Source organism: Nyctereutes procyonoides, unplaced genomic scaffold (genome assembly GCF_905146905.1).
Source record: "Nyctereutes procyonoides isolate TBG_1078 unplaced genomic scaffold, NYPRO_anot_genome, whole genome shotgun sequence".
Lineage (NCBI taxonomy): Eukaryota > Metazoa > Chordata > Mammalia > Carnivora > Canidae > Nyctereutes > Nyctereutes procyonoides.
In genome coordinates this window covers 79473865-79501539 of record NW_026575140.1, presented here as the reverse complement: position 1 = coordinate 79501539, position 27675 = coordinate 79473865, and the positions used below count along the sequence as shown (strand labels likewise).

The window sequence follows — 27675 nt, the reverse complement described above, 5'->3', positions numbered from 1 at the left end:
CTGAAACTGATAATATAGTGTATGTTAACTAAATTGAATTTAAATAAAAAATAAAAATAAAAATCCATAATTGTGGTAGACAAAAGTCATTGTTTCGTGTTTGGAGCTATTTCTTATTTTGAGTCATTTCTTCTTTCTCAAATTTACACATTTGGAGAAGTTCAATCTGATTACTTTTTTTAATACTAAGAGAATTCCTTCAACATAAGTAAAGAATGATGCCCTTCTGCCCTTCTTCCCTACTAAGTGTGTATGTAAATACATGCTTTGTATTCTTCAGATGAATAAGAATTCAGAATTCTTCAGGAATGCTTTAATTTTCTCTCCTTGTAGTGTTTCTGTCTGAATTTAATATCAGAGTAAAGCTGGCCTCATAGAATGGATTTGAAAATTTACCCTGTTCTTTAGTGTTATGGGATGGTTGAGAAGGACTGGTGTTAATTCTTCTTTAAGTATTTGGTAGACTTATGCTTGAAGCTTGGATTTTCATTGTTGGGAGGTTTTAGATGATTGAGTTCATCATGATTCCAGTTACAGTTCTGTTCAGAATTTCTGTGCATTCAAGATTTATTTTTGGTAGGTGGTATGTTTCTAGGAATTTATTCATTTCATCTAGATTATCCACTTTTTGGTGTATAAATGCTCATATAATCTTATGATACTTTTTATTTCTGTGGCATCAGTTTTATTGTCTCCTCTTCCATTTCTGATTTACTCGTCTGAGCCTTCTCTCTTTTTTCTTATTTAGACTTGCTAAGGGCTTGCCAATTTTATCTTTTAAAACAGCTCTTGGGGCACCTGGTTGGCTTAGTCGGTTAAGCATCTGCCTTTGGCTCAGGTCATGATTTCAGGGTCTTGGGAATGAGCCCCATGTCAGGCTCCCTGCTCAGTGAGGAGCCTACCTCTCCTTCTCCTTCTGCTGTTCTCCCTACTTGTGCTCTTTCTCTCAAATAAATAAAATTTAAAAAACAGTTCTTATTTTCAGCAATTTTACTATTATTTTCTATTTGATGTATTTCTGCTTAATTTGTTTTCTTTCTAGCTCCTTGAGGTATAAAGGTAGGTTACTGATTTAAGAATATCTTCTTTTTTTAAAATGTGTTCATCATAATAGATTTGCTTAATATACACGTGTAACTTTAGCACACACTGTCAAGTATTTTCCTATTTGGTCATATACTTAGATACATTATTGGGGCTGTAGTTTTGATTTAGAGAAATATTTCTGACATCTTGCTTTTGTCATTTAAAAAGGCTTTATTGAATACATACATGCATTTTGTGTCTATAACATTTTTAGTTAGAGCTACTTTTTAATACTTTTGTCTTTTAACTTTTGTATCAAAATAAAAAAAATGTACTCACCACTTTTATAATACTATAATCTGTACTGTTTTATGTGTTTACCTTTATCAATTTGTTTTAGACTTTCTTAAGCTAACATGACGTTATTTGGTGTCCTTTCTTTTCAGCTGTTCTTATAAGGCAGGCTTAGTTGTGATGAACTCTTCTAGCTTTTTGATCATCTGAGAAAAAATATTTTCTCTCCTCCTTTCAAAAGGATGCTTTTGCTATTTATATTATTCTTGGTTGACGCTTTTTTTTTCTTTCAGTACATTAAATAAATCATCCCACTCCCTTCTGATCTGCATGATTTTTATTAAAATCCACCGAATTTTCTGAAAAAGCCACTGATATTCTTATGGGGGTTTCATTGTATGGGATAAGTTGCATTTCTCTTGTTGCTTTCAAAATTGTCTTTGTCTTTGACTTTTCAGTAATTTTGTTTTTAATGTGTCTTGGTATGGATTTCTTTGAAGTCATTTTTTTGTGCTGGGGGCGGGGAAATTTTTGTTTCCTAGATCTGGATGTTCATTTCCTTCCACTGATTTCAGAGTTTTTAAGCCATTTTTTCCTTTAGGAGATCTTTCAGGTCATTTTCTATCTCTTCTTTTGGGATCCCTATAATTCATATATTCCATCTGATACTGTCCAATAATTCTCTTATTTTCTTTACTATTTTTCATTCTTTCTTCTTTTCACTACCTTAATCAATACTCTCAAATCATTTTTTAAAGTTCTATGATCCTTTCTTTTGTGTGACCTAGTCTGCTGTTTTAACCCTCCAGTAATTTTTCAGTTCAGGTATTCTTTTCTTCAGCTACATGATTTCTGCTTGGTATCCTTTAGAGGTTTCTGTCTCTTGCTTGATATTCTCACTTTTTTCATGTATTGTTCCCTGACTGCAGTAAGCATTATTATGGCAGCCATTATGAATTCTATTTCACGTAAATGATATATTTCCATTTCATTAAGGACAGTTTGTGGTGATTTATGTTGTTCTTTTTGGGAAATATTTAGACTCTTTGGGCTTGTGTCTGGCCATTAGACAAAATGTTCACCTCTCCTAATCTTCACACAACAAGCCTGGCCAGATGGTGGGAGCCTCTTACTTTTCTTTTCATTCCATGCCACTTTCTTTGTTCTTTTTTTCTCCATGGCTTCCGGAGTATGTCAGGTCCCATCAGCACCCTAAAACAAGCAAGACCAAAGCCAATTCCTCAGGAAGCCCTGTAATAAGTTGAGTCATTATATACATGATTGGAGGGAAAATATTTTCTACTGGCAACTCTGTGCTGAGTCAGTGGGGTATGAGTGGTGGGTAGATGGGTATGGTGAGTTCCAACCCAAAATACTGTCTCTGTTCTCTCTCACCTTGTGTAGCTAAACTATACCATGTTCCATGTCCCTTCACCTTTCTGAGACCTACTGTGCAAAATCTAGTTTTATGGATAGCTTCTAAAAAACTTGAGGTTTTGGATATATGGTATACCACTTTCCTTTTCCAGGTAGTAGCTTGCAACTGGGGAAATTTGTCCCAATTACATGTGGTATGTCAACATAGGTATTATAACAAGAGGGTATCTTGAATTTCCCTAACAGCTTCAATATGTCTGGTTTCATGCATGAACTGGGTGCAGGACCTTCTTAGCTAGTTTCTAGATTTCATATGAAGGGAATCTGTACACAAATTGTTTTTGAATCAGAAAAAGAGGTATTAAGGCTTCCTCTTCCACCATCTTGCAGAATGGGAAAAGGGAGTTTATTTTTGGCTCTTCCTTGAGAGGATGTAAAATCCCTACAGTGAAGAGAAAACTTGAGAAAATTATTGAGTCCCTGAGGAACTGAAGATAGATTATGGTCCAGGGTGTTTATAGAAACCCACAGTTTCTGATTATACTTAGAAATTTTCCTTGGGGAAGACACTGAGGAAGCTTTTGCCTTGTTTACAACTGAGTACATTATATAATTACACTCACATTAAATATTCTGTGACTTACCAAGCGGCAAAAATGATTATAATAAAGACTGGTTTTGTCTGCTGAGGGTACTAAAAGTCATAATCAAAAACTATGATCTATAGTTCTAAAAGATATCTAAAAGGGCGTTATCAGCAAATAAGCATGGGCTGCATTCTCTTTGAATGAAAGGAACCAAATCCTCAGAGCCTGAAATTGCCCTTCCATGACAATGGGTAATAACAATGATAATGAAGACCAGTGTTTTCTGGCCTAAAGTGGGTGAGTTTCTGAATTTCATTTTTATTCATGTCTTCCTTTTTTGAGATTGAAATCTGAGGATCTAAATTTGCCACTTTCTCAGTTTCACACTGAGACCCAAGTGAAATTGACAGAAAAATCTGCCAGGAGTAAGGGATGTTTAGAGATATTGTAGGGGGTGATCAAAGAATGCATTCTGTTGATAAATTCCCTGTCCATGGGCAAGACTCTTGCTATTCCAGATTTGTGGCTTTTACTCTGTGACATGGGGCAGTAACTTCTTGTATACTGGTCCTTTAGTTTTGGATCAGAAACAATCTACTTGGTTTCCACCACACCAAGTCCAATCTGCATTAGAGGCCAGCTCCAAGTTCCAGTTTTATTGGTGAAGAGAGGGCTCAAGTAAATGAAAATGATTGAAGAAAGAAGGATAATTATGTCCTGGTGCAAACTTCTCACTTATCTTTTTGTTTTTCCAACAGGTATGTTTGTATTTGGCAGCATTTCCCTTCACTCTATAGGCTAAGTTTTGAAGCTCTTTGTTACTTAGCTTACAAAAACTAAAAAGGGAAGTCTAAGTCACTCAGTATCATGATAATGGTAAATGAGTCTATGGGGTCCAGGTTGGGCTAGTCTCAGACCTTTCCTGTGCATACACCACACTTAGGAGAGGAGATATGGTGGGAAAAGCTGGGTTTTTCTCTGTGTAACTTTTTTCTTTTGTGCTCACAGATCCCATTAGAGAAGAATGGTTCCCAGAAATGCTTCTTTTGTGACTGAATTCATTCTGGCAGGCCTCACAGACCTACCAGATCTCCAGCTCCCCCTGTTCTGCTTGTTTCTACTCATGTATGTGGTCACTGTGTTGGGAAATTTGGGCTTGATCATTCTAATTGGGCTGAATTCACACCTCCACACCCCCATGTACTTTTTCCTCTTCAATTTGTCCTGCATAGACCTCTGTTATTCTTCTGTGTTTACACCCAAAATGCTGATTAACTTCACATCCAAGAAGAATATTATTTCCTACAGGGGGTGCATGACCCAACTTTACTTTTTTTGTTTTTTTGCTATTTCTGAATGCTATGTGCTGACATCCATGGCCTATGATCGCTATGTGGCCATCTGTAACCCACTTTTGTATAATGTTGTCATGTCTTCTAAAGTGTGTTTCAGTCTTATGCTTGGTTCATATTTGATGGCATTTTTAGGTGCCATGGCTCACACGGGATACATGGTGAGACTGACCTTCTGTGATGCAAACACCATCAACCATTATTTTTGTGACATCCTCCCTCTATTCCAGCTCTCCTGCACCAGCACGTATGTGAATGAGCTGGTGGTTTTCATTGTGGGGAGCATCGACATCATTATGCCCTGTGTTACCATCTTTGTGTCTTATGGTTTCATCCTTTCCAGCATCCTGCGCATCAGCTCCACTGAAGGCAGGTCCAAAGCTTTCAGCACTTGCAGTTCCCACATAATTGCTGTTTCTTTGTTTTTTGGATCATGTGCATTTATGTATCTTAAACCATCTTCTGCTGGGTCTATGGATGAGGGGAAAATCTCTTCTATCTTTTACACCAACACAGTTCCCTTGATGAACCCTTTAATTTACACCTTGAGAAACAAAGATGTTAAGCTTGCCTTGAGGAAAATCCTGAGTAGGAGACAGTTTTAGTCAGAAACAATGTCTCTCTATGCAGTTAGTTACACAACAGGGAGCTTGTAGGTGTTTAATGAAATATTTTTAGTGGTAGTCTCTTCACCTATTTTTTTCTGAACATGGTAAAGGAGATTTGAGTCTTCTCTCTATAATTTACTTACGGTCTTTATATCTAGGTATTTTTTTCATTATTTAACAATGTCTTCACTTTTTTCCTGTTTAGCAACAGGAATGTATTATTTGAGTTTTTAAAATTTTTCATTTTGAACTTGTTTTTTTTTTCACTAGAAAAAGATGAATAATCGTTAAATAATTGAATTGACCAATAATAGAGTGACACTGTACCATTGGGGCTGTTGTTCTCTAATTTGCAATTAGAAACACAAATCAGATAGTGTATGTACACTCCTGTTTCTTTGCTCTGATTGGCAAGGATAAGTCTTTTTTTTTTTAAAGACATATTTTAGAAAGGGTGGGCAGGGAGAGATGGAGAGAGAATCCCAAACAGACTCTGTGCTGAGCATGGACCCAATATCAAGATTCTGAGATCATGACCCTGAGATCATGACCTGAGCTGAAACCAAGAGTTGGACCCTTCACCAACTGTGCCACACAGGTGCCCCAAGAATATGTCTTTTTTTTAAGTGGTAGAAACTGAAATTTCCATAAAAACCATTATTTTAATCTGTTTTCCATCTGGAAACATTTTTCAGCAGGCTTCTTTTGGCAAAGAGTTGATTTTCTTTGTTTTTATTTTTATATAGTCAAAGTAGCACATAACTGATCAACAAAGCATATTTACTGTATGGATGGGAAAATGAAGCTCAGAATAGTTAAAGTTTCACCCAAAGTCACACACCTGTAGAAAGATAAGATCTAAAGTATCCTCTTAGTCTTCTGATTTCGACTCTACTACTCTTCGTGGTATGCTTTGCTTCTACTTTATAGATTTTGTTTAAAAAAACAAGGACTGTGCAAAAACATTTCTAGTTTGAAGGTTGATTCTGCTTTGTTCCAGGATGACACATGGATTTTTCTCATGCTGGGTGTTACATTTTTGTTTTTTTATTTAGAAAACCATATTGTTCCTTCTTTTTGTTGGGAAAGTGAAGGCCCTTTGGGCTAGTATAACGTGGAGATGATTGGTTCAAATAAGGATATTACTTATCTGCAAAATTAAACCGCTAAATTTTATTACATCAAAATCTGGCACCAAAGTACTATAGAATAAGATACTTGGTACACAATACAGTATAGAATAATTAAAAATTGAACGTGGAATATTTGCAAGTTTTTGTATTTCAGAGATCAGGACATGGGAAATAAAGGAGCACAGAAATGTTTTATTAGGTCAGGATTCAATAAGACATTTGACGAGTAAATAAGAGGTCCCTCTCTGAGAATGGTGTTGGGTATTAGAAACTACATTTTGAAATTGTATCATTTGTAGGCAGTACCACACATGTATTCCACTATCCATATCTAAGAATTATAACACCCAGTGACTACAACAGTAGTATTTTGCAAAATGAAGACAGGGAGCTGTGGCCACATTTGGCACTAGGGTGAGAGAGGGCATCAGCTTCAAAGGATAGGATAGTAAAGGGTAATTGAAACTCAAGTTAGGAGGAACGAATTTACAAGGTAAAATGATGGATAAGGAAAGCCTTTACTATGACTCTCCTTTCCTTTCTGGAAGGCCCCAGAAATATGGAGATCACAATATTTCTCTGGTTAGGATCAAACTGTGGGTCATTTGATATTTAAAAATGTAAAATTTACAGGGCTTGAGGACCTGGGGACAGCTAAATCACTTCTGGGTTGTTATTGTTGTTGTTGTTGTTTTTGGCTTCCATAATGCTATTCCCATATGGATTTTAAGGTACAAAACTTCAAATTTCAGCTGGGAGAGAAATGACAACTTGAAGGAAACATTTGGTGAATAAACCAAACAGTGGCAATATCTTTACTGGAAAGAATGTGGATTTTTCTTTTAAGGGCAAGAAAATGTCATTTTAAAGATCATCAATATGATATATCGAAGTGCAGTATAAATATTTTATAAGATACCTTTAATAATATTCATTATTTACCGTTTTCCCAGCTACACTCAATATTTAAGTATTTTGAAATTTAGCTTAGGTGGTTTGTTGGCTTGTTGAATGTGCTCTATGTGACAACCAAAAATGGCAAAATAATAGACTGATATAAAGGTAGATTTTTGTAATGCAGCAGAGTAGAGTTACATCTTACATGTGGATGAAGTCTAAAATTTGTCTCATTGGGTCAATGACATTACTTCTGAAATCTGATTATGTCAGCAAATTTCCACATTGGGGACAGACATGATATATTACTCTAAGAGTGGCACACTTCTTGTTTTTTCTCTCTAGTATTGGGACATTTCACTATGTATTCAGTCTGAGGCCAGATGAAGTGATTGGTTTGCATACAGTGCCTTGCTGCACCTTTAAATACTAAAATCTCACTCAGTGTGGGAAGTTTTATACTTGGAGGCAGAGACTCCTGTCTTCCTCAGTGGGTGGGGTAGCTGGTGGAATCACCTGTGCTCTCTCTAACATAAGGTCAAATAGATCCAGTTAAAAAACAAAGAAATGTGCAAGACTTTACAGTTGCTCTTAGGAAGAGTGTGATATTGCAGTGTTCTCTGCATGTTGTGTTTGTCAGTCTCTGTGTTCCTTAGGGAAGAACTTTGAGGTCAGTAAGGAAGAGGATCCAGTTCCCACTTCATAGATGATGAGACTACTGCTCAAAGATGTCCATGGCTTGTTCCAAATCATAACTAATAAGTGGTCCAGCTGAGCTTATGACTTCAGTGTTTTGATTCTAAATCTTGGGTGCTCTTTGTATTATACAGAATTTATTATAGTTTTAAAAATCAGTGAAACTTGAATACTGTAAAACCATTTCTAACACAAACTAAAGACAAAATACTCACACAAGAAAAATGCCCAGAAAGTATCTTTCATATTTCACAGTTGACCGTTCTATTGCCTAATTGAGAAAATGTGAAGGTATTCTTAATCAATACAGGCCTATACAATAAACGGAAGCATGTGAAGCACATAGAGCCTATAATAATCATTATCATTAGGTGTGTACTAAGTCCCAGGTTTAACAGTAGGTTCACACCTTCATTATCTTACTCGGTCTTGACCTCAGTGGTATTTGGTAGGCGCTACTCTGATTAGCTCGCTGTGGCAGAGATTGCTAGATGTTCATCTCCTCTTCCAGGACATACATCCCCATCTTGCAGTGAAGAGTGGCATGTACGGAGTTCTAGACATGATGGATACCACCCCAGAGACAAAAGATATATCTTTCCCCTATTCTCCTCAACCTTCTGTGAGCTGGGTATAGATGACAATGAGGCCCTATTTGGTGATAAAGCTGTGAAGAAAAGCTGGAGGATGATTGTTACAAAATCAGGATGGAGAATGGAAGAATAGGTGCTATTATCAAGTAGGGAGAATTGAGTGCTCTCTAGTATGTGCAAGCGATATTCTATTCTTATGTCTGCATGGTGATTATAAGCTTTTAATCTTATAATCATTAGTGAAATGTCATTTTTAGAATTTTTTATATATTTAAGCTAAATTCAACAATAGATTAAAATTACATAACTTTGGTTAGAACTCCTCTTAAACCAAACATTCAAATAAGCCATAAGCAAAAAATGAGAGTGAAGTCTTGAGATGCCCTCTGAGTACAGGTTGGCTGCCATCGAAAAGAACTACCATATGTAGTGTAATACTTAACAGAATAATGCAGACCAGTCCAGGGCGGAGACCATTTATAAACCCATGAAGAATTTCCATCAGCGTCTGTGGAAGTAAGAGTGAATACATTATATGGATTGTAGTATGTCATGTGTCATTATGCTTAGGTTGGTGATGTGGCAAAGAGAATATAGCTCTCATTCCATAGCATCCATCTCACATAACTTCATTTTCTGAATCCTCTCTACTTTCTTCATAAAATCTTTCCTTAAAGAATTTTTTCCAGCATTGTTTTTGATACCTGTAAGAAAACCATTTGAAAATATATAAATATGGCAACATTTAGGCATAGAGAAAAGACTGCGTCATTCATTGGAAATATTATAAAACATAGTGATTGAATCAGAATCAGGTATCACAATTGTAATTCAAGTTCAGAGATGATCAGCAACAACTTTGTGTTGAGTCTCAGCATACTGAGTGAGAGCATTTTATAACCTCACCTGCCTAGATAAGCTTTGTTCTTGGAGATCAGGATAGACCTGAGTCTGATGGTGTAAATTTGCTATATTCAGGTAAAGTGGAGAGTGAATAAATCAATGACTCTTGATCTTTGTATATATATACTCTAATTGGGATTTATCTTTCTAAAAGTAGGTTACTCTTTGGACTGGCCATGAATTCAGTATAAATTATTTAATTTATAAAAGTGATGGTGAAATGTAATGATGAAAAGATCAGTAAAATGAGCAGTTTGGCAGTTACTGCTAAGAAAGATAAAAAAAAAACACATGAAAAACTAAAACTAAAGGGACAATTATATAAAATAAGGGCCAAAACCAACCGCTCACTCCTCCTTGATACTGAGATTAGGAAATATGAACAGATTAACATTACTTTGACAGAAATCAGTCTTGAATATCTGAATTGATTTCCCAAACTAGTAAAAGTTTACTCAGGCTGTGATTCAGTGGTATTTTTTTCATTTGCTTTTTCATTTAGTTAGGCAAGAGTCTTCTAATACTCACTCACCAAAATAAGGCGCTTAATTTGTCCCAAAATTTTGAAAATTCTTCGTACTCTTCAAAGAAACCTCAAGTTATAGGTATTTGTATCAATGAATTGTGAATCTTGTTTACTGAAACTGAAGTTTGGAATTGTAGCTTGTAAAAATGGAAATAGAATTTCTATGTATTAAATTGTGGGTTAAACTGTACAGAATGAAAAATTATTTTCAGATCTTGGAAAACTGGTATTGTAGCTGATGTACCTTTGACCCTTGGCCCATACTTTTTATCCTGCCTGAAATCACTACCTCCTGACTTTCCCTATCCTATTACCCTTTGGTCTTAACTTTTTCAGGAATATTTTCTGATTCCTTAAGACTAGTTGAAGGTTCCCTGCTTTGGCTTGCATCCCATCGGCGTTTGGTTTCACCATACCACATATCACATTGTATTATAAATGTTTTTATTATACACTTTGTCAATCTCAATAAAGTGGATTTTTTCCCCCTTAAAACAAGTGGATCTTTGTGTGGAGCATGTACTCAGGAAGCATGGATAAAACAAAACCATGTTTTAGTGCTTGATACCAACTATGTTCCAGGCACAACAAAGAAAACGGAGTTGAGTAAGACTTTCCACTTTCTCACCCCTCTAAGAAGAGTAGATACATGTCCAGTGAGAATGGTGGGTGGAGCTGACCTACAATCTGAAGGTCTCAAGAAAGTGGTCTTGTCTGTTTCATCAGGAAACCTACTGCTATCGGCCAGACTCAGCAGCTACAAATCTTGTTGTATTAGATATCTATTAATTTGCATTTTGATTGTTATTGGCTAGCCAGACATAGTCCTGACATTTGTGGAAGTTTGCCAGACATTTATGTGCTGACATGTCCATGCACAAGTCATAGATACAAATACATATACGTGTACATGCATATATATGAAAAACTGCTTGACATTCTTATATTCCCAAAATAGCATTGGTGACTCTACTCAAAACAATCGGTTGCAATCTAAGCACTTTAGCTAGTTTTATATTTCAGTCAAGTGAGCTTCAGTCACTGGATGTTTGATTGAAGAATCCCAGCTTCCAGTGAGGAAGATCCCAGGCATCTCTTCGCAGAAAATATCTCCATCCCTTACTAAAGTATAAGATCTCTAGAGGTAATGGTTACTTCATTAATTGTTAATTCTTCATTTTCTAGTACCTCATAGGTGCTCCTCTAATTCATTTGACTACTCAGTGGCAGAACTATAGGTATGGTGTGTATAGTGGTTGTTGTGAGTTGCAGGATGGTGGTGTTTGAGTCAGCATACTCGAAATTTAATGTGGTGCTTCCTGATTTAGTATTTCAGATTTTTTTCTTTGCACATAGAATTAATTGGTAGCTTTAAGTAAGTACTGAGATTCATGAGACTTAAAACAGGAGTTTTCTCCTAAATCAGAATATATGACTTTATTCAAACATATAAGCATTAGTAAACATTTAGCAGCTATGCAATGAAAAAGATAAAAACATGGCTCTTATATTTAGTTTTATTTAAATGCCACTAAATTTAACAACATTCATTTTATTAATAAACTGAGTTTCCATATCCAGGTCATTGTTTCATTTCAATCTTTTCCTCTACTTAATTTTGACTTAGACCTGTTGTCAAAATATTAATTGAGAACTCTAAGGCTAGATCTGTATCTATATTTAGAACTTTTTGGTTAAAAATTAATTTCCTGAGGTACAATAGGTTATAAATACTTCATTAAAATGAATGGTAAATTGAGCAGGGAATTAAAAGAGAATGAATATTGAACAGCCAGCTTCCCTTAGTAGGAAATGAAGAGGCAGATGTGTTTTGTTCCTTCATGAACCCAAATAGTTTTATAGTCATAAATTTTCTCTCATTTTGAAATAAAAATATGTTCTTTAAAAAAAAGGGGGGGGGTGGCACCTGGATGGCTCAGTCATTCAAGCATCTGCCTTCAGCTCAGGTCATGATCCCAGCGTCCTGGGATCGAGCCCTGCATCAGGCTCCATGCTCAATTAGGAGTCTGCTTCTCCCTCTCCCTGTATGTGCTACCTCTTTCTCTCTCTCAAATAAATAAATATTTAAAAAACAAAATAAATATATATTATTTATTTAAATAGTAGCTGTTAAGCAGACTCTCCAAATAGAATATTTTAGTCAGTAAAAGTAAACTTGCATTTTAAGAGACTTACTCATAGCATCCACCTTGCAGCTACCTGGCATCTAAGAAGAAGCTATCTGAAGAGAGGAAAAAAAAAATCCTATGTCAAGAAATGTGTTAAATATTAAGAATACAAAGGTAAATTGGACATGGATCCTAATTCATTGAGAAGGTTATGTTTAAAGTGAGTATTTGGAAAAGTATCTTTTCTTAAAGGTTTTATTTATTTGACAGAGAGAGAGAGAGAGAGAGCAAGAGTGAGCACAAGCAGGAGGGGCAGAAGGACAAGCAGAGTTCCCTCTGTGCGGGGAGCCTACCATGGGACTCAGTTCCAGGACTTTGGAATTATGACCTGAGCCAAATGCAGACACTTAACCGACTGAGCCACCCAGGTGCCCCTGGAAAAAAAATATTTTTAAGGCAGTTTATTGGCCAGTGCAAAACTCCTAAGGTGATACTTTTGGCATGACTGAGAGTACAGAATAGGCCAATGTACTGAATAAAAACAGTAAGAGACAGAGTTGAAGAAAACAAGGACAGGCATGTAACATGGGACAAGATCATGGTGGAAATTGTTGGTAATTGTGAAACTTGGACATTTACTAAATGAAAAAGAGTACCAGGGATTAAAACATAATACATAATATCCATATACACATAAAACATGTATATAATATAGACATAACTACCCTATATATCACAACTATGACACTACCTTGATTTGGGAAACTGTTGTCTCTTACTAGCATTAACACAAAGCTCTCTAATTAAACGCTTGCTTCATCCATTGCCTCCTACGGTTTATTTCCTACAAGCAACCAGGATCATTTTTTATTTTTCAAATGATGCCTAATGCAAATCAGCAGACCTAGTGTTCCTTCTCTCCTTTTTTTAAAATATTTTGTTTATTTATTCATGAGAGACAGAGAGACAGAGAGAGAGAGAGACACAAGCAGAAGGAGAAGCAGGCTTCATGCAAGAAGCTTGATGTGGGACTTGATCCCGGATTCTGGGATCACGCCCTGAGCCAAAGGCAGACACTCAACCGCTGAGCCATGAAGGCCTCCCCCTTCTCTCCTTTATCATGAGTTATGTTCTAGACTGTTTAGAGAATTTATGATCTAACACATATCAGAGGCAAAAAGAGTTTTCCTCTAAGTGGGTTATTGGTAGGACAGTTATACCCAAATACCTTGAACTCCAGATTACTGCATCTCTCTTTAAACAATACATGTATCATGACACTGTAGGATTTGCTAGGGCACATTTCTGATTCCTATTTTCCAGAAATGCAGTTGCTCATTGCTTTTACTCACAGGATTTCTATTTTTTTGATCTATTAATACTTCATAACTTCCACTTGAAGCCTTCTTATTTTTAATCAGAACTTCTTCAGATGGGAGCCAGGATTGGTACAAGGATATCCCTGAAGGGAGCCCGGAGTCTTTTTTTATAACATAATAAGAAGTGGAGTTTCTTAGCAAGAATTTAAACCTCAATTCCCACCATTTGCTTCAACGTGGATGGAACTGGAGGGTATTATGCTGAGTGAAATAAGTCAATCGGAGAAGGACAAACATTATATGTTCTCATTTATTTGGGGAATATAAATAATAGTGAAAGGTAATAGAAGGGAAGGGAGAAGAAATGGGTAGGAAATATCAGAAAGGGAGACAGAACATGAAGACTCCTAACTCTGGGAAATGAACTAGGGGTGGTGGAGGGGGAGGAGGGCGGGGGGTGGGGGTGAATGGGTGACGGGCACTGAGGGGGGCACTTGACGGGATGAGCACTGGGTGTTATTCTGTATGTTGGCAAATTGAACACCAATAAAAAATAAATTTATTATTAAAAAAATAAATAAACCTCAATTCATGTAATTAATAATTTTCTGTTTACCTTCAATATTTTTCTAAAATTCTGCATAATGAAATTCCCTTTTATTACTTAATTTAGTCTATCAGTTTCAAATATTATATGGGGAAGATTCTAAACAAGATAGAAAGCTAAAAAGATACATCAAAGAAACCTAAAATTGAAATTTTAATTAGCTACCATATAGGACATCATTAGTTTTAGACGTAGAGTTCAGTAATTCATCAGTTGCATGTAACACCCAGGGCTCATCACATCACATGCCCTCCTTAATGCCCATACCCAGTGACTCCATCTCCCCACTCACCTCCCCTCCAACAATCCTCAGTTTTTTCTCTATAGTAAGAGTCTCTCATGGTTTTTCACCCTCTCTGATGACTTCTCATTCAGTTTTCTCTCACTTCCCCTATGATCCTCTGCACTGTTTTTCATATTCCACAAATAAATGAAACCATATAATTGTCTTTCTCTGATTAACTTATTTTACTCAGCAAAATACCCTCCAGTTCTATCCACATTGATGATAATGGTAGATATTAATCCTTTCTGATGGCTGTGTAATATTCCATCTGAAACTAATGATGTAATATACAGTGCCTAATTGAATTTAAATTATAAAAATAAAATCTGTGAGTTTAAACCAAAAAAATAATAAAATAAAATTTCAAAAGGTATAATCTTAATTTTGATCCATCAGACATTTATTGCCTAGCAATCTGTTCTATCTCTCTCTTTTAGGAATTATTATGGAAAAAAATTATGTGTGTGTGTGTGTGTGTGTGTGTGTGTGTGTGTGTGTGTGATTGTGGTAGCACAAGTTATTTTCTGTTTGGAGGCACTCTTTACTTTCCACAGTTTGAAACATTCAGTATCTGATGTTTTTACTCTCTCTTATAAAATGCTTAAAACTGTAAGTTCACTTTAAAAATAACAATTATACTCTATATTTAAATCAAAAAACACAATCCCTATTATAAATATCTTTTACAAGCTCTTTGTTGGTAGTAGATTGTATGGATGGTCTATGCAATAGGCATTCCTTCTCCAAGTATTCTTTTTTTTTTTTAAGGATTTTATTTATTTATCTGAGAGACAGAGTGTGTGTGAGTGGGGAGAGAGCCAGAGAGAGAGGGAGAAACAGACTCCCCTCTGGCCAAGGAGCCTGATGTGAGATTCGACCCCAGGACCCTGGGATCATTACCTGAACTGAAAGCAGGTGCTAACTTACTGAGCCATCCAAAGCAACCTGATCCAAGTATTCTTAATGACAGAAACTTTTTTTTTTTATAGAGGCTGAAAAGGGAGATTCTCATTTCTGTCAGTTTTCCTTGCAGCTGGGTTGGCCATGTGCCATAGCCACATGACTGCAAAGAAACATTTTATTGGAATTTTGAGATGATTTACTTCATGCTATAGAGAGATACATGAAAATAATTCTTTTGCCTTGTTGCTTTCTTTCTTCTTCAGATATATTGGTGTTTAGATGTGATCTTGGAGCTATGGCAACCTTTTTGTGACCATGAAATGACAAGCCTGAGAATGAAGGCCAACAAACTGAGGACAGGAAAATGGAAGAGACTGAATTCTTGATAAGAGTGATTTGTTGCTGGAACAAACCTAGGATAATCTAGTTTTAAACTTATTGCTAGGTGAGAGATATAAGCTCCTGTTTAAAATGGGGTTTTAATTTGGCATTCTGTAACTTGAAGCTAGAAACTTTCTAACTAGATTGAAGGTTGCATTCCCAGGATATTAAATAAAAAATATGTTACTTAAACAAATGAACATTTTTTGTGAGATTCTTATTCCTTTTTGGGAAACACTGAAGAGAGAAACTGTAATTTATCATGATGAGAAGGTGAGTTTGTGCAGATTTACATGTAAATTTTAACCATTATCTTTGGTTCACCTGGACTGTGATCATTGTTCACTATACCCTATGGTCTTTGAAATAGAAACATTCTCCAATATTTTTTCTTATATTTGTAAGAAGGCTAAATGTTTGTGCAACACTTAATGTGGGGGCACCTGGATGGCTCAGTAAGTTGGGAGTCTGCCTTTGGCACAAGTCATGATCCTGGGGTCCTGGGATCAAGCCCTGCATTGGGCTCCCTGCTCAGCAGGGAGCCTGCTTCTCCCATTGCCTCTGCCTCTCCTCCCTGCTCATGTTCTCTCTCTCTTTCAAATAAATAAATAACTCTTTTTTTAAAATAACTCTTTAAAAAGAAAACACCTAATGTGAGCAAAATACTTATTAAATCAACCAAAATAGTTCTTTCAAGGCTTCCTAAATATAACTCTGACTCAGTTTCTTCTTTAATTTTATCCAAGACTTATTCTTAATTTTGAGACTCATACTTTTATTACAAAATTTCAACTGCCCAATGGGTAATGGAAAATGAGTGAAGACTCTTAAACTAAGGAGAGACAGAGCTTAGCTTTGAAGCTCATTCTAGCAGCAGTGTAAGAGGATCACGACAGAATAAGAGGAATTATATGGAAAGATGCTAGAATAATAGGAGGTACTGCAGCTGAGCAGTCTGATTCAGTTAAAATCTAAGAGGATATGTGGTAGCTGAGGGACAAGGATGGAGGTCATTGTGGTTGTTGATACATTGCTTAGCATGTGAGACATGTGGAATGTTTTCTGAAGGTTCACAGCCAAAGAACAACATGATTTTCAGAAATATTATTGAATTTCTTCAACATGCTCTACACTGATCTTAACCCCAAAAGCAAAGTACTAAGCAAGACAGAGGAGATGTTCGTCCTTATAGAACTTATATAGTTTATAGGGGAACATAGGAATTAAGGGGAAAAAATGTCTGATGAATATTATGATGTATTCATGAGGACATAAATAATGATCACTGACATTTATTGACTATTATATGCCAGGCACCGTTCTAACCATATTACTAAAGGGAGAGAGAGAGAGAGAGAGAGAGAACAAACTGCTGATTCTCAGAGGGGAGGAGTGAAATAGGTGATGGGGATTAAGGAGTGCACCTGCCATGATGAGCACCGTATGTTGTATGGAAGTGTTGAATCACTATATTGCACACCTGAAACTAGTATTATGTTAACTAAGTGTAATTGGTATAAGAAGGATAGAAGTAAAGAGGTCCAAAATAAATGTTCAGATTAACAAGTAGCTCTTTATAAGATAACATAATAAAATGAAATATATTCTCAAAAAATAAATAAATGAAAACTTTAAAAATATAAAATAAAAATTTAATTATCACACCAACCCAATGAAAGAAATGCTATTTCTATCATCCTTATTTTACAAAAATGAACCAGAGAAAGAGAAATTAAGTAACCTGCCCGAGGTATTACTGTAAGAGTGGAAGTAGGCAGATAAAATTCATACACATACCCTCTAACTCCATTGACCCTATTCTTTTCTGTGATGAAAATAAATTGATAACCCCAGTTGCTGAAATGTTGCATAAAATGATAGTAAGCAGATCAGGTAAAGATTTCCAGTAGGTTATTAAAGTGTAAACTTGAGAAGGAACATATAGTATTGCAAATTATTTTATTATTATTATTATTATTTATTATTTTTTAGTTAAAAAATGTTTTGCAAATTATTTTAGAGATATTTCAGGAGAGAGAACAAGTGAGTTATTCCAATACTTGAAAAATTTGAGGTCAAGAAATAAGGAAGCCTGGAGGCAGAACCCTTTCAGAAAAAAATTCCATTTAGGATATGAGGACAAAGAAGGGATGGAACAACACAGTAGATTTCCCTTCAGAGATGAAAGTAAAGGGGAGATGGGACTTTACTTTGAATCTAAGGATGTACAATCCCTAGAGAGAAGTGAAAATGAGTGAAATATTGAGTCCCTTAGGAACTAAAGACATGTCATGGCCCACGGTACACGTCTCCTTATTCTTTTACACATAAAATCTGTTCCCTGAGGAAAACACTAAGCAAGCCTCTACCCTATTTATAACCAAGTGCATTATATCCTGAAACACATTTCAAACTATGTCCAATCAAGTAGTAAGTGTGGTAATAATAAAATCTTTATTTTTCTCTGCTTCCCAAGTAGACTCGAAGTCATAATCAGAAATTATGATCAGAAAGATTTCAAAGGTATATCCAAATTTAAGTCAGGCTAAATCCTATTAGAACCAAAGCCTCAGAACCTGAAATTACCTTTCCAGGACCACAGGGGTAAATACCAGGGATAAGAGAACATGGAGCTTTTCTTACCTAAGGAGTGTGAGTATCTGAATTCCATTTATAATAACGCATTCTTTGTTTTGAGATGAAAGTTCAGAGGTCTGAGATATGCCACTTTCTTTCCTATTTTGTGCAGTATTGACATTCAAGTGAAGTTGGCAGGAGAATGTGTTCGAGGAAGATAAGAGGATATTCAGAGATTAGAGGGTTCAGTATCTCCACCAGTAAGTGCCCTCTTCGGGGATGGAACTCTCACTCCTAGATTTATGGCTTTTACTCTGTGACATGGGGCAGTAACTCAGCCTCCACTGGACCCTGGTCTCTTATTTAGGTCAGAAGCAGTGTTCTTTCTTTTTTTTTTTTTAAAGATTTTATTTATTTATTCATGAGAGACACAGATAGAGAGAGAGGCAGAGACACAGGCAGAAGGAGAAGCAGGCTCCATGCAGGGAGCCCGACATGGGACTCAATCCCGGGTCTCCAGGACCAGGCCCTGGGCCAAAGGCAGGCGCCAAACCGCTGCGCCACCAGGGCTGCCCGGTTCACTAGTATTTTGATGAAGATTTTTACATCTGTATTCATGAGGGATATTGGTTTTCGTTTTCGTTTTTTTTTTTTTTTAAGATTTTATTTATTCATGAGAGAGAGAGAGAGGCAGAGACACAGGCAGAGGGAGAAGCAGACTCCATGCAGGGAGCCCGATGTGGGACTCCATCCCGGGTCTCCAGGATCAGGCCCTGGGCTGAAGGCAGCACCAAACCGCTGAGCCACCCGGGCTGCCCCAGAAGCAGTGTTCTTAATTCTCACTCCATCACGTATAATTTGCACTTGAGGCCAGCACAGGGTTGCTACGGTTTCTGTCTCTTATTTTACGGGTGAGGAGAGGGTGAAGTGAATGAACAAAAGGGTGAGATGTGAGAAGGATAATTCTATCCTGGTCCCAACTTCTCTCTTCTCCATTGGTGTGTCCAGAGGTCAAGTTCGTTGGACGTGCCTCTCTAGGCTAAGTTTGAGATGCCCTTTGCTATATTTATCTTATAAAGGCTTTAATAAAGGGAGAGTTAGAGTCCCTTCATATCATGGTAGTGGTAAGGTTCTTTGGGTCCAGGTTGGGCTACTCTCAGGCATTCCCAAAGTACACACTCTCTTTTGTATAAGATCTTGCAAGAAGAGTTGAGTTGTTTCTTAATGTAACTATTTTTCTGTGCAGACAGATCCCTTTACAGAAGAATGGCTCCTGGAAATGCTTCTCTTGTGACTGAATTCATTCTGGTGGGGCTCACAGACCTACCAGATCTCCAGCTCCTCTTGTTCTGCCTGTTTCTACTCATGTATGTGGTCACTGTGCTGGGAAATTTGGGCTTGATCACTCTAATTGGGTTGAATTCTCACCTCCACAGCCCCATGTACTTTTTCCTCTTCAATTTGTCCTTCGTAGACTTCTGTTATTCTTCTGTGTTTACACCCAAAATGCTGACTAACTTTATATCCAAGAAGAATATGATCTCCTACAGGGGGTGCATGACCCAACTTTACTTTTTCTGTTTTTTTGGCATTTCTGAATGCTATGTGCTGACATCAATGGCCTATGATCGCTACGTGGCCATCTGTAACCCACTTTTGTATAATGTTGTCATGTCCCCTAAAGTGTGTTCCCTCCTTATGCTTGGTTCATATTTGATGGCATTCTCAGGTGCCATGGCCCACACAGGATGCATGCTGAGACTGACCTTCTGTGATGCAAACACCATCAACCATTATTTTTGTGACATCCTCCCTCTGCTCCAGCTCTCCTGCACCAGCACGTATGTGAATGAGCTGGTGGTTTTCATTGTGGTGGGCGTCAACATCATTGTGCCCACTGTCACCATCTTTGTGTCTTATGGTTTCATCCTCTCCAGCACCCTGCGCATCAGCTCCACTGAAGGCAGGTCCAAAGCTTTCAGCACCTGCAGTTCACACATAATTGCTGTTTCTTTGTTCTTTGGATCAGGTGCATTTATGTATCTTAAACCATCTTCTGCTGGGTCTATGGATGAGGGGAAAATCTCCTCTCTCTTTTATACCAATGTGGTTCCCTTGATGAACCCTTTCATTTACAGCTTGAGAAATAAAGATGTTAAATGTTCTGTGAGAAAAACTCTGAGTAGGAGGCAGTTTTGATCATAAACAGCGTCTCTAGTTAGTCACAAGACAGGGAGCTTCTGTTTTTAATTACAGTAATTTCATTGGCAAACTTCTTATCCTATTTCTTTCTTATCATGTTGAAGGAAAGGAGAATCTTCTCTCTATAATTTATTTTTACTTTTTTTTTCCCAACAACATCATATTTTTACTTTTTGTAGAGTAGGCTTCTCTTTTTTCTCCATTTGCACACTTTCTTCTCCCCTTTTTTCAGTTAGTAATAATATTAAGAAATAAGCTTATCTATTTTTTTCTTTTATTTTTCTTTCTGGAATATGTTTATTGCATGGATTGGAAAGTAAAGTTCAGAGTGGCTAGTGACTTACAGCTGTCTGTCTTCTGAATGAAAAAGTATAGACTAAACTCTCAGCCTTCTGGTTTCAAGTCTACTACTCTGTAGTGTACTTTGCTTCTACATTATTCTATTACTTTTTGTTTCCATATGCATGGAAAACGAGAAAGCATTTCTGATTTCAAAACTGACTCTGCTTTGTTCCAGGATGATACATGAATTTCTCTCAAGATAGGTATTGCTTTCGATTGTTTATTTGTTTAGGAAAACATTCTGATGTTTTTCATTTTTTCCCCTTGGAAAAGGGGAGGCTCCGCGGACAAGTATAGTTCAGAAAGGACTGGCTCAAATGAAATGTTACTTTTTCAAAATTAAAATAAAATTAATTTGATGATAGGAATTAAGAAATATACTTGTGATGAACACCAGGTGATGTATGGAAGTGTTAAATCACTATATTGTACACCTGACACTAATAATTACACTGTATATTAACTAACTGGAATGTAAATAAATAAATAAATAAATAAATAAATAATTTTAAAAAATAAAATGAATTTGGAATGTTCATGCATACTTGTAATTCACAGAGCAAGACAGAAGAGAGAAAGGATCTCAGAACATATAATTAGGCCATGGCTCAACAAGACACATGGCCAATAAATAAGAGGTCTCGGTGTACAGAATGGTCATGGAGGATTTAGAAACCACATTTCAATCTCAGTTTTAATCCTACTCTATACTGTGCTGTAAAAATATAGTCTATAAAGCTTTCATAAAATTTATAATGTACAGTGAGCATACAGCAGTAGTGTTTGGTGGAATGAAGGGGAAAAGCGGTAGTCACATTTGTGGGACCAGGTAGATAGAGGTCATTTCAAAAGATAAAGCAGTAAGTAGTAATTAAAACTCAAATTAGGAAGAAGGAATCTGGAAAACAAAAAGATACGTGATAAAAGTCCCTTCTTATGATTCTCCATGTCTTCCTGGAAGGCCCTAGAAATATGAGGATCACAGGATTTCTCAAGTTATTTGATATTTAAAAAAAAAAAAAAAAAAAAAAAAAAGGGATCCCTGGGTGGCGCAGCGGTTTGGCGCCTGCCTTTGGCCCAGGGCGCGATCCTGGAGACACGGGATCGAATCCCACGTCGGGCTCCCGGTGCATGGAGCCTGCTTCTCCCTCTGCCTGTGTCTCTGCCTCTCTCTCTCTCTGTGACTATCATAAATAAATAAAAAAAAATTAAAAAAAACTAAAACAAAAAAAAGTTAACCTCCCTAGGACTTGAGGACATTAAAAAAAAAAAAAAAACTAAGTCACTCCTGTTTTTTGTTGACTTCTAGATGCTACTTCTTATGAATTTAAGATATAACACCCTCAAGTTGTGATTAGGGAAGCAACAATAATTTCAAAGAAACTTTTGGTGAATAAATTAAATTATGACAATGTCTTTTCTGTAATAGGATGTTGTTTTTCTTTGGAGAAAAGAGGCCAAAAATTTTTATTCTAAAAATCCTTGATCTTGGGATCCCTGGGTGGCGCAGCGGTTTGGCGCCTGCCTTTGGCCCAGGGCGCGATCCGGGAGACCCGGGATCGAATCCCACGTCGGGCTCCCGGTGCATGGAGTCTGCTTCTCCCTCTGCCTGTGTCTCTGCCTCTCTCTCTCTCTGTGACTATCATAACTAAATAAAAAAAATTAAAAAAAAATAAAAAATAAAAATCCTTGATCTTAACTAAGTGACAATGTCAACATTTTGTAAGATAACTAATAATATTTACAATTTTACTTGCTTTCTAATATCCACTTAAGATGTAGATGTTGTGAGGGATGCCTGGGTGGCTCAGTGGTTGAGCATCTGCCTTTGGCTCAGGCCGTGATCCTGGAGTCCAGGGATCAAGTCCCACATTGAGCTCCCCTCAGGGAGCCTGTTTGTCCCTCTGCCTGTGTCTCTGCCTCTCTCTGTGTGTCTCTCTTGAATAAATAAATTAAAATCTTTAAAAAAAAGTTGTAGATGTTGTGAAAGTTGGCAAGACTGGTATGTTTGCTTGTTGTAGATGTTTGGCATTGCTAAACTTACGCTTTGCATGACTTCTCGCACCACATCTCCTTACTCCATTATTAATATGCTTTTCATCTAACTTTTATTTATATAAAATGGTTGATCTAAGTTGGTCTTTTCTTTCATTCTTTTTAAAAATTTATTTATTGTTCTCTCTCTCTCTCTTTTTTGTTTTGAGAGAGAGAGGGGGAGAAGGAGGGGCAGAGGAAGAGAGGGAGACAGAGAATACCAAGTAGGCACCAAGCCCAGCATGGAACTCCAAGAAGGGCTCAATCTCACGATCCTGAGATCATGACCTGAGTTGAAATCAAGAGTTGCATGCGCAACCAACTGAGACACCCAAGCACCTTACTGTCCCTTTTGATAAAATTGTTTTCCTTATTGAGACTGAAGTGCATCTACATAAGTAAATAATATTTGTGCTATTTTTGGGACCTCTGTAGATATTGCAGAGTTGCACCCATTCTGTTATATATTTAATCACTATTTGAGGTGGCTCCAAGAATGTGTTAAACCTGGTCACTAATCTTTCATTCAAGAGGACTGAAAATACAAATTAAATCTGTTGCATTTAGAGAAGGTAAACTTTCTTTCAAATTAGTGTCCATTTTCTTAGATTATTTTTGAAAAAAGTAACTACCAAAAGTTTAAATAAAACTTGTAAAATCTATTTTGGCAAAGTTTAAAAGAAAGAGACTTAGGGGCGCCTGAGTGTCTCGGTTGGTTAAATGTCTGCCTTCGGATCAGGTCATGATCCTGGGGTCCTGAGATCAAGCCCCCATCAGGCTCCCTGCTCAGCTGGGAGTCTGCTTTTCCCTCTCTCTTTGCCCTCCTCCACCCCCGCTCATTCTCTGTCTTTCTCAAATGAATGAATAAAATCTTAAAAAAAATAAGTAAAGTGACTTAACTATAACTTTTAGTTAGCAAATCAAGCTCCCTGTGTCTATTTGGACTTCTCTCAAAGGAAGGGAGTCAAGTCAGGGTGTTTTACACGTAAAATGTAGAGTTTTCCTTAAAAATTCTTGCTTTTTTGAGTTATCTGAATGGCACTAATGAATTAATGAAAGTATGTATGACTGTGTTGAAATTGGACAGCTGAGCATTAAATAGGTAAGCCACGAGATTCACCTGTGCCTGTGAACTAAGAGCTGTTTCTAAGTCAGTGTGAACACTTCGAGTTTCAATGCCTAACAGAACACGGTCCTCTTAAAGAAAGTTCCCTGATTACATCCTGATTTTGGTTAATCGACACTTTCTCTAAGCAAGCTGCCGTTGCTGTTTAGGATTAAATTTGGAATGATCAGTGTGCAGTGTAGTTAAGGGTTGTTAAAAAAAATGTAAAGAGGGTTTTGAGTTCCATGTTCCCTTAATTTCGGAACCCCAAATTTTTAGATCTCCATCATCAACTTCTCTTTATACTGCCTTCCTATACACATACACACACACACAGCCTTCAGGTCTTGTGTTTTATGATTACTGTGTAACAACTACAGCATGAGATGCAACCCACTTTTAAAAAAAGTTTTTATTTAAATTCCAGTTAATTAACATACAGTGTAATATTGGTTTCAGGTTCACAATATAGTGATTCAACACTTTCATACAACACCCAGTGCTCATCACAACCAGTGCACACCCTAATCCCCATCATCTATTAATCCATCCCCCCCACCTACCTCCCCTCAGGTAACTTTCAGTTAATGTGTTGTTAGATTCGGGTTGCTAGTATTTTACTGAGAAATTTGTATCTATGTTCATCAGGGATATTGGCCTGTAGTTCTCTTTTTCTCTCTCTCTTTTTTAAGCGGTGTCTTTATCTGGTTTTGGTATCAAGGTAATGCTGGACTCATAGAATAAATTTGGAAGTTTCCCTTCTTTTTTTATATTTTGGAATAGTTTAAGAATAGGTAGTGGGGCACCTGGGTGGCTTGGTCAGTTAAGCGTGGGGCCTCGTCTCAGGTCATGATCTCAGGGTCTTCAGATCAAGTCCTGCATCAGGCTTTCTGCTCAGTGGGGAGTCTGCTTCTCCTTCTGCTTCTCCCTCTGCTTGTGCTCTTTCTCTCTCTCACATAAGGAAATAAAATCTGAAGAAGGAGAAGGAGAAGGAGAACTCTAAAAGTTTGGTAGAATTCGCCTATGAAGTCCTCCAGTCCTGGACTTCTTTCATTGAGAATTTTTTGATTACTGATTCAATTTCTTTGCTGGTTTTTGGTCTACTCAAATTTTCTATTTCTTCCTGTTTCAGTTTTGGTACTTTATATGTTTCTAGGAATTTATCTGTTTCTCCTAGGTTATCCAATTTGTTGAATAAAATTTTTCATATTCTTTTATACTCCTTTGTATTTTCATGATGTGGTTATTTCTCTTCTCTTGTTTGTTATTTCATTCACTTGAGCCCTTTCTTTTTTTTTCTTTATAAGCCTGGCTATAGGTTTATCAATTTTATTTTTTCAAAAAACCAACTCTTGGTCTCATTGATCTATTGGTGGTTTTTTCCTTTTTTTTTATCACACTTGTTTCTGCTCTAATCTTTATTATTTGTTTCCTTCTGCTGGTTTTAGTTTTTTTTTAAGATTTTTATTTATTTATTCATGAGAGACACAGAGAGAGAGGCAGAGACACAGGAAGAGGGAGAAGCAGGCTCCTTCTAGGGAGCCTGATGTGGGACTTGATCCCAGGACCCCGGCATCACACCCTGAGCCAAAGGCAGATGCTCACCTACTGAGCCACCCAGGTGCCCCTGGCTTTAGGTTTTATTTGTTATTTTTCTAGCTCCTTTAAGGTATAAGTTGAGGTTGTTTACTTGAGATTTTTTTTTTTTGCTTTTTCCTGTATTGGTATACACTCCCCTCCTATGACCACTTTTGCTTCATCCCAAAAATTTTGGACCATTGTGTTTTCATTTTCATTCATTCCATCCATTTTTTATTTCTTTTTTATTTCCTGGTTGACCCATTCATTGTTTAGTAGGATGTTCTTTAACCTACATGTATTTGTGGCCTTTCCAGATTTTTTCTTGTGGTGGACTTCTAGTTTCATAGCATTGTTGTTAGGACGGATGCATGGTATGACTTTAATCTTCTTGAATTTATTGAGAATTGTTTTGTAGGCTAATATGTGATCTATTCTGGAGAATGTTCTGTGTGGTCTAGAAAAGAATATGCATTCTGGTGTTGGAGGATGGAATATCCTCAATATGTATGTTAAGTCCATCTGGTCCAATGCATCATTTAAGGCCACTGTTCCCTTGTTGACTTTCAGTTTAAATGATCTGTTCATTAATGTAATTGGGGGGGGGGTAGTTTTATACATTGCTTGCAGAGATATGAATTATTATATTATTTGGGAAAACATGAAATTAATTAAAAGAATATTATAGGAATCTTTCCCACTGAAATAAAAGTATTGTATATCAAAATGTATGCACAATCATGACTATTTTATCATTGCTTTTGGTGATAAAAATGGAAAAATTATAGAATTCTACCAATGTGGTATTGTTGTTAAAGTTATGACATGTCCAAACATAGAATTTTGGGAGATTTTAGTGAAATATTATTAAATGACAAAAGCAAAAGGTAAAAATATATGTAGTTTTGGGCAGCTCGGGTGGCTCAGTGGTTTAGCACCACCTTCATCCCAGGGGGTGATCCTGGAGATTCCAGATCGAGTCCCATGTCAGGCTCCTTGCATGGAGTCTGCTTCTCCCTCTGCCTGTGTCTCTGCCTCTCTCTGTTTCTCTCTCTCTGTCTCTGTGTCTCTCATAAATAAATTTTAAAAAATATGTAGTTTGTAGTCAATTGGAAAACCCTTATAAATCTATTTGGTTATATCAGCATTTAGGAAAATAAGGAATGATGTTGTAAATTGTAAATATAAATGACTGGGCATGATGGATGAAGGGGAGCTAAAACAGGAAAGAGAGTGCCAAGAAAAAGGAACAGAAGGCAATGGTGTCTAAAAGATAAAAACCATTAATCATATGATCAAGTATGCCATGATGTTAACAATATATATGTGTGGAAGGATATGCATATACATGTAATATTTTTATAGGTATTTAAAATATAATTAGCTATGTGTTAGCATTTGTCTCTAACAGCCAAAGAGGTACTATGAGAGAGAAAAAAGATCTCTACCTCATTTATTCCAGAAGAATATGCAATTTTGAGTAGAATATGAGCTTCCAAAGATACCAAGATATAAGCATCTTCATCCATGTACAGTTTCATACACCTGCCCTTCCCAAAGGGTTTAAACTATGGAGTCTCCTGGGAAAGTCCCTGTATCAAACCCCTGAGACCTCCAAGCTCAGAATAAGATCATATACATGATGCTCTCTGTTATTATGTTGAAAATCAAGAGAGCTGTTAATATTCTTTTATTTATTTTTGTAGTTTAATGATCACCTCTGGGTAAATCATTATTAAAAATAATGATCTTTATCTGAATGTGTCTCAGAGCAAGTCGAAGACTGAGATTATAAATGCTCTGAGCCCTCCACACAAATGGAAGTCAAAGTATTTGGTTGGGCTCTATTACCATCCATAGCAGCAGAACTTTCTTTTTGGAGATCAGTGCTGGAGAGAAAACCACAAGGCAGCTGTGATGCCACTAGAGAAAGAAGAGTGAGCATTGAACCCTTATGTTTTTATGTTTTTCAAAACCCAGAGCTATGGAAAGTAATAAACTATTCTGCTATTTCCAGCTCTGGCCCTGGGCACAGGTGATCACAGGATCTGCATAGGAAGAAAGTAGAGATTAGATATAGCGCTGAGCTAATGGGGTTTGCAGAAGGATTGTCTCCAATCTTTCTGCCCCTTAGAGAATTTCCTATGAAGGAGACCCAGCTTCCATTCCTGACTTAATGACTTTCTTACTGTGTGTGCTTGGGAAACCAGTGTCTCTGCA

The 27675-nt window shown here is 36.8% G+C and overlaps 2 protein-coding genes across 2 annotated transcripts; both read left to right on the top strand.

Moving 5' to 3' along the window:
• Positions 1–4308: 4308 nt before the first annotated feature.
• LOC129497469 (olfactory receptor 145-like) lies at positions 4309–5241 on the top strand. The gene has a single exon (XM_055306374.1). The coding sequence runs from the start codon at positions 4309–4311 to the stop codon at positions 5239–5241; it is 933 nt and encodes a 310-aa protein (XP_055162349.1).
• A 10862-nt stretch (positions 5242–16103) lies between these two features.
• On the top strand, positions 16104–20393 carry LOC129497294 (olfactory receptor 145-like). Its single transcript, XM_055306093.1, has 2 exons — positions 16104–16114; positions 19457–20393. The coding sequence occupies exons 1-2, from the start codon at positions 16104–16106 to the stop codon at positions 20391–20393; spliced, it is 948 nt and encodes a 315-aa protein (XP_055162068.1).
• Positions 20394–27675: the final 7282 nt, after the last annotated feature.

Excerpts from the sequence above, each read along its gene's own strand:
- LOC129497469 (XM_055306374.1), top strand. The coding sequence starts at position 4,309 with ATGGTTCCCAGAAATGCTTCTTTTGTGACTGAATTCATTCTGGCAGGC.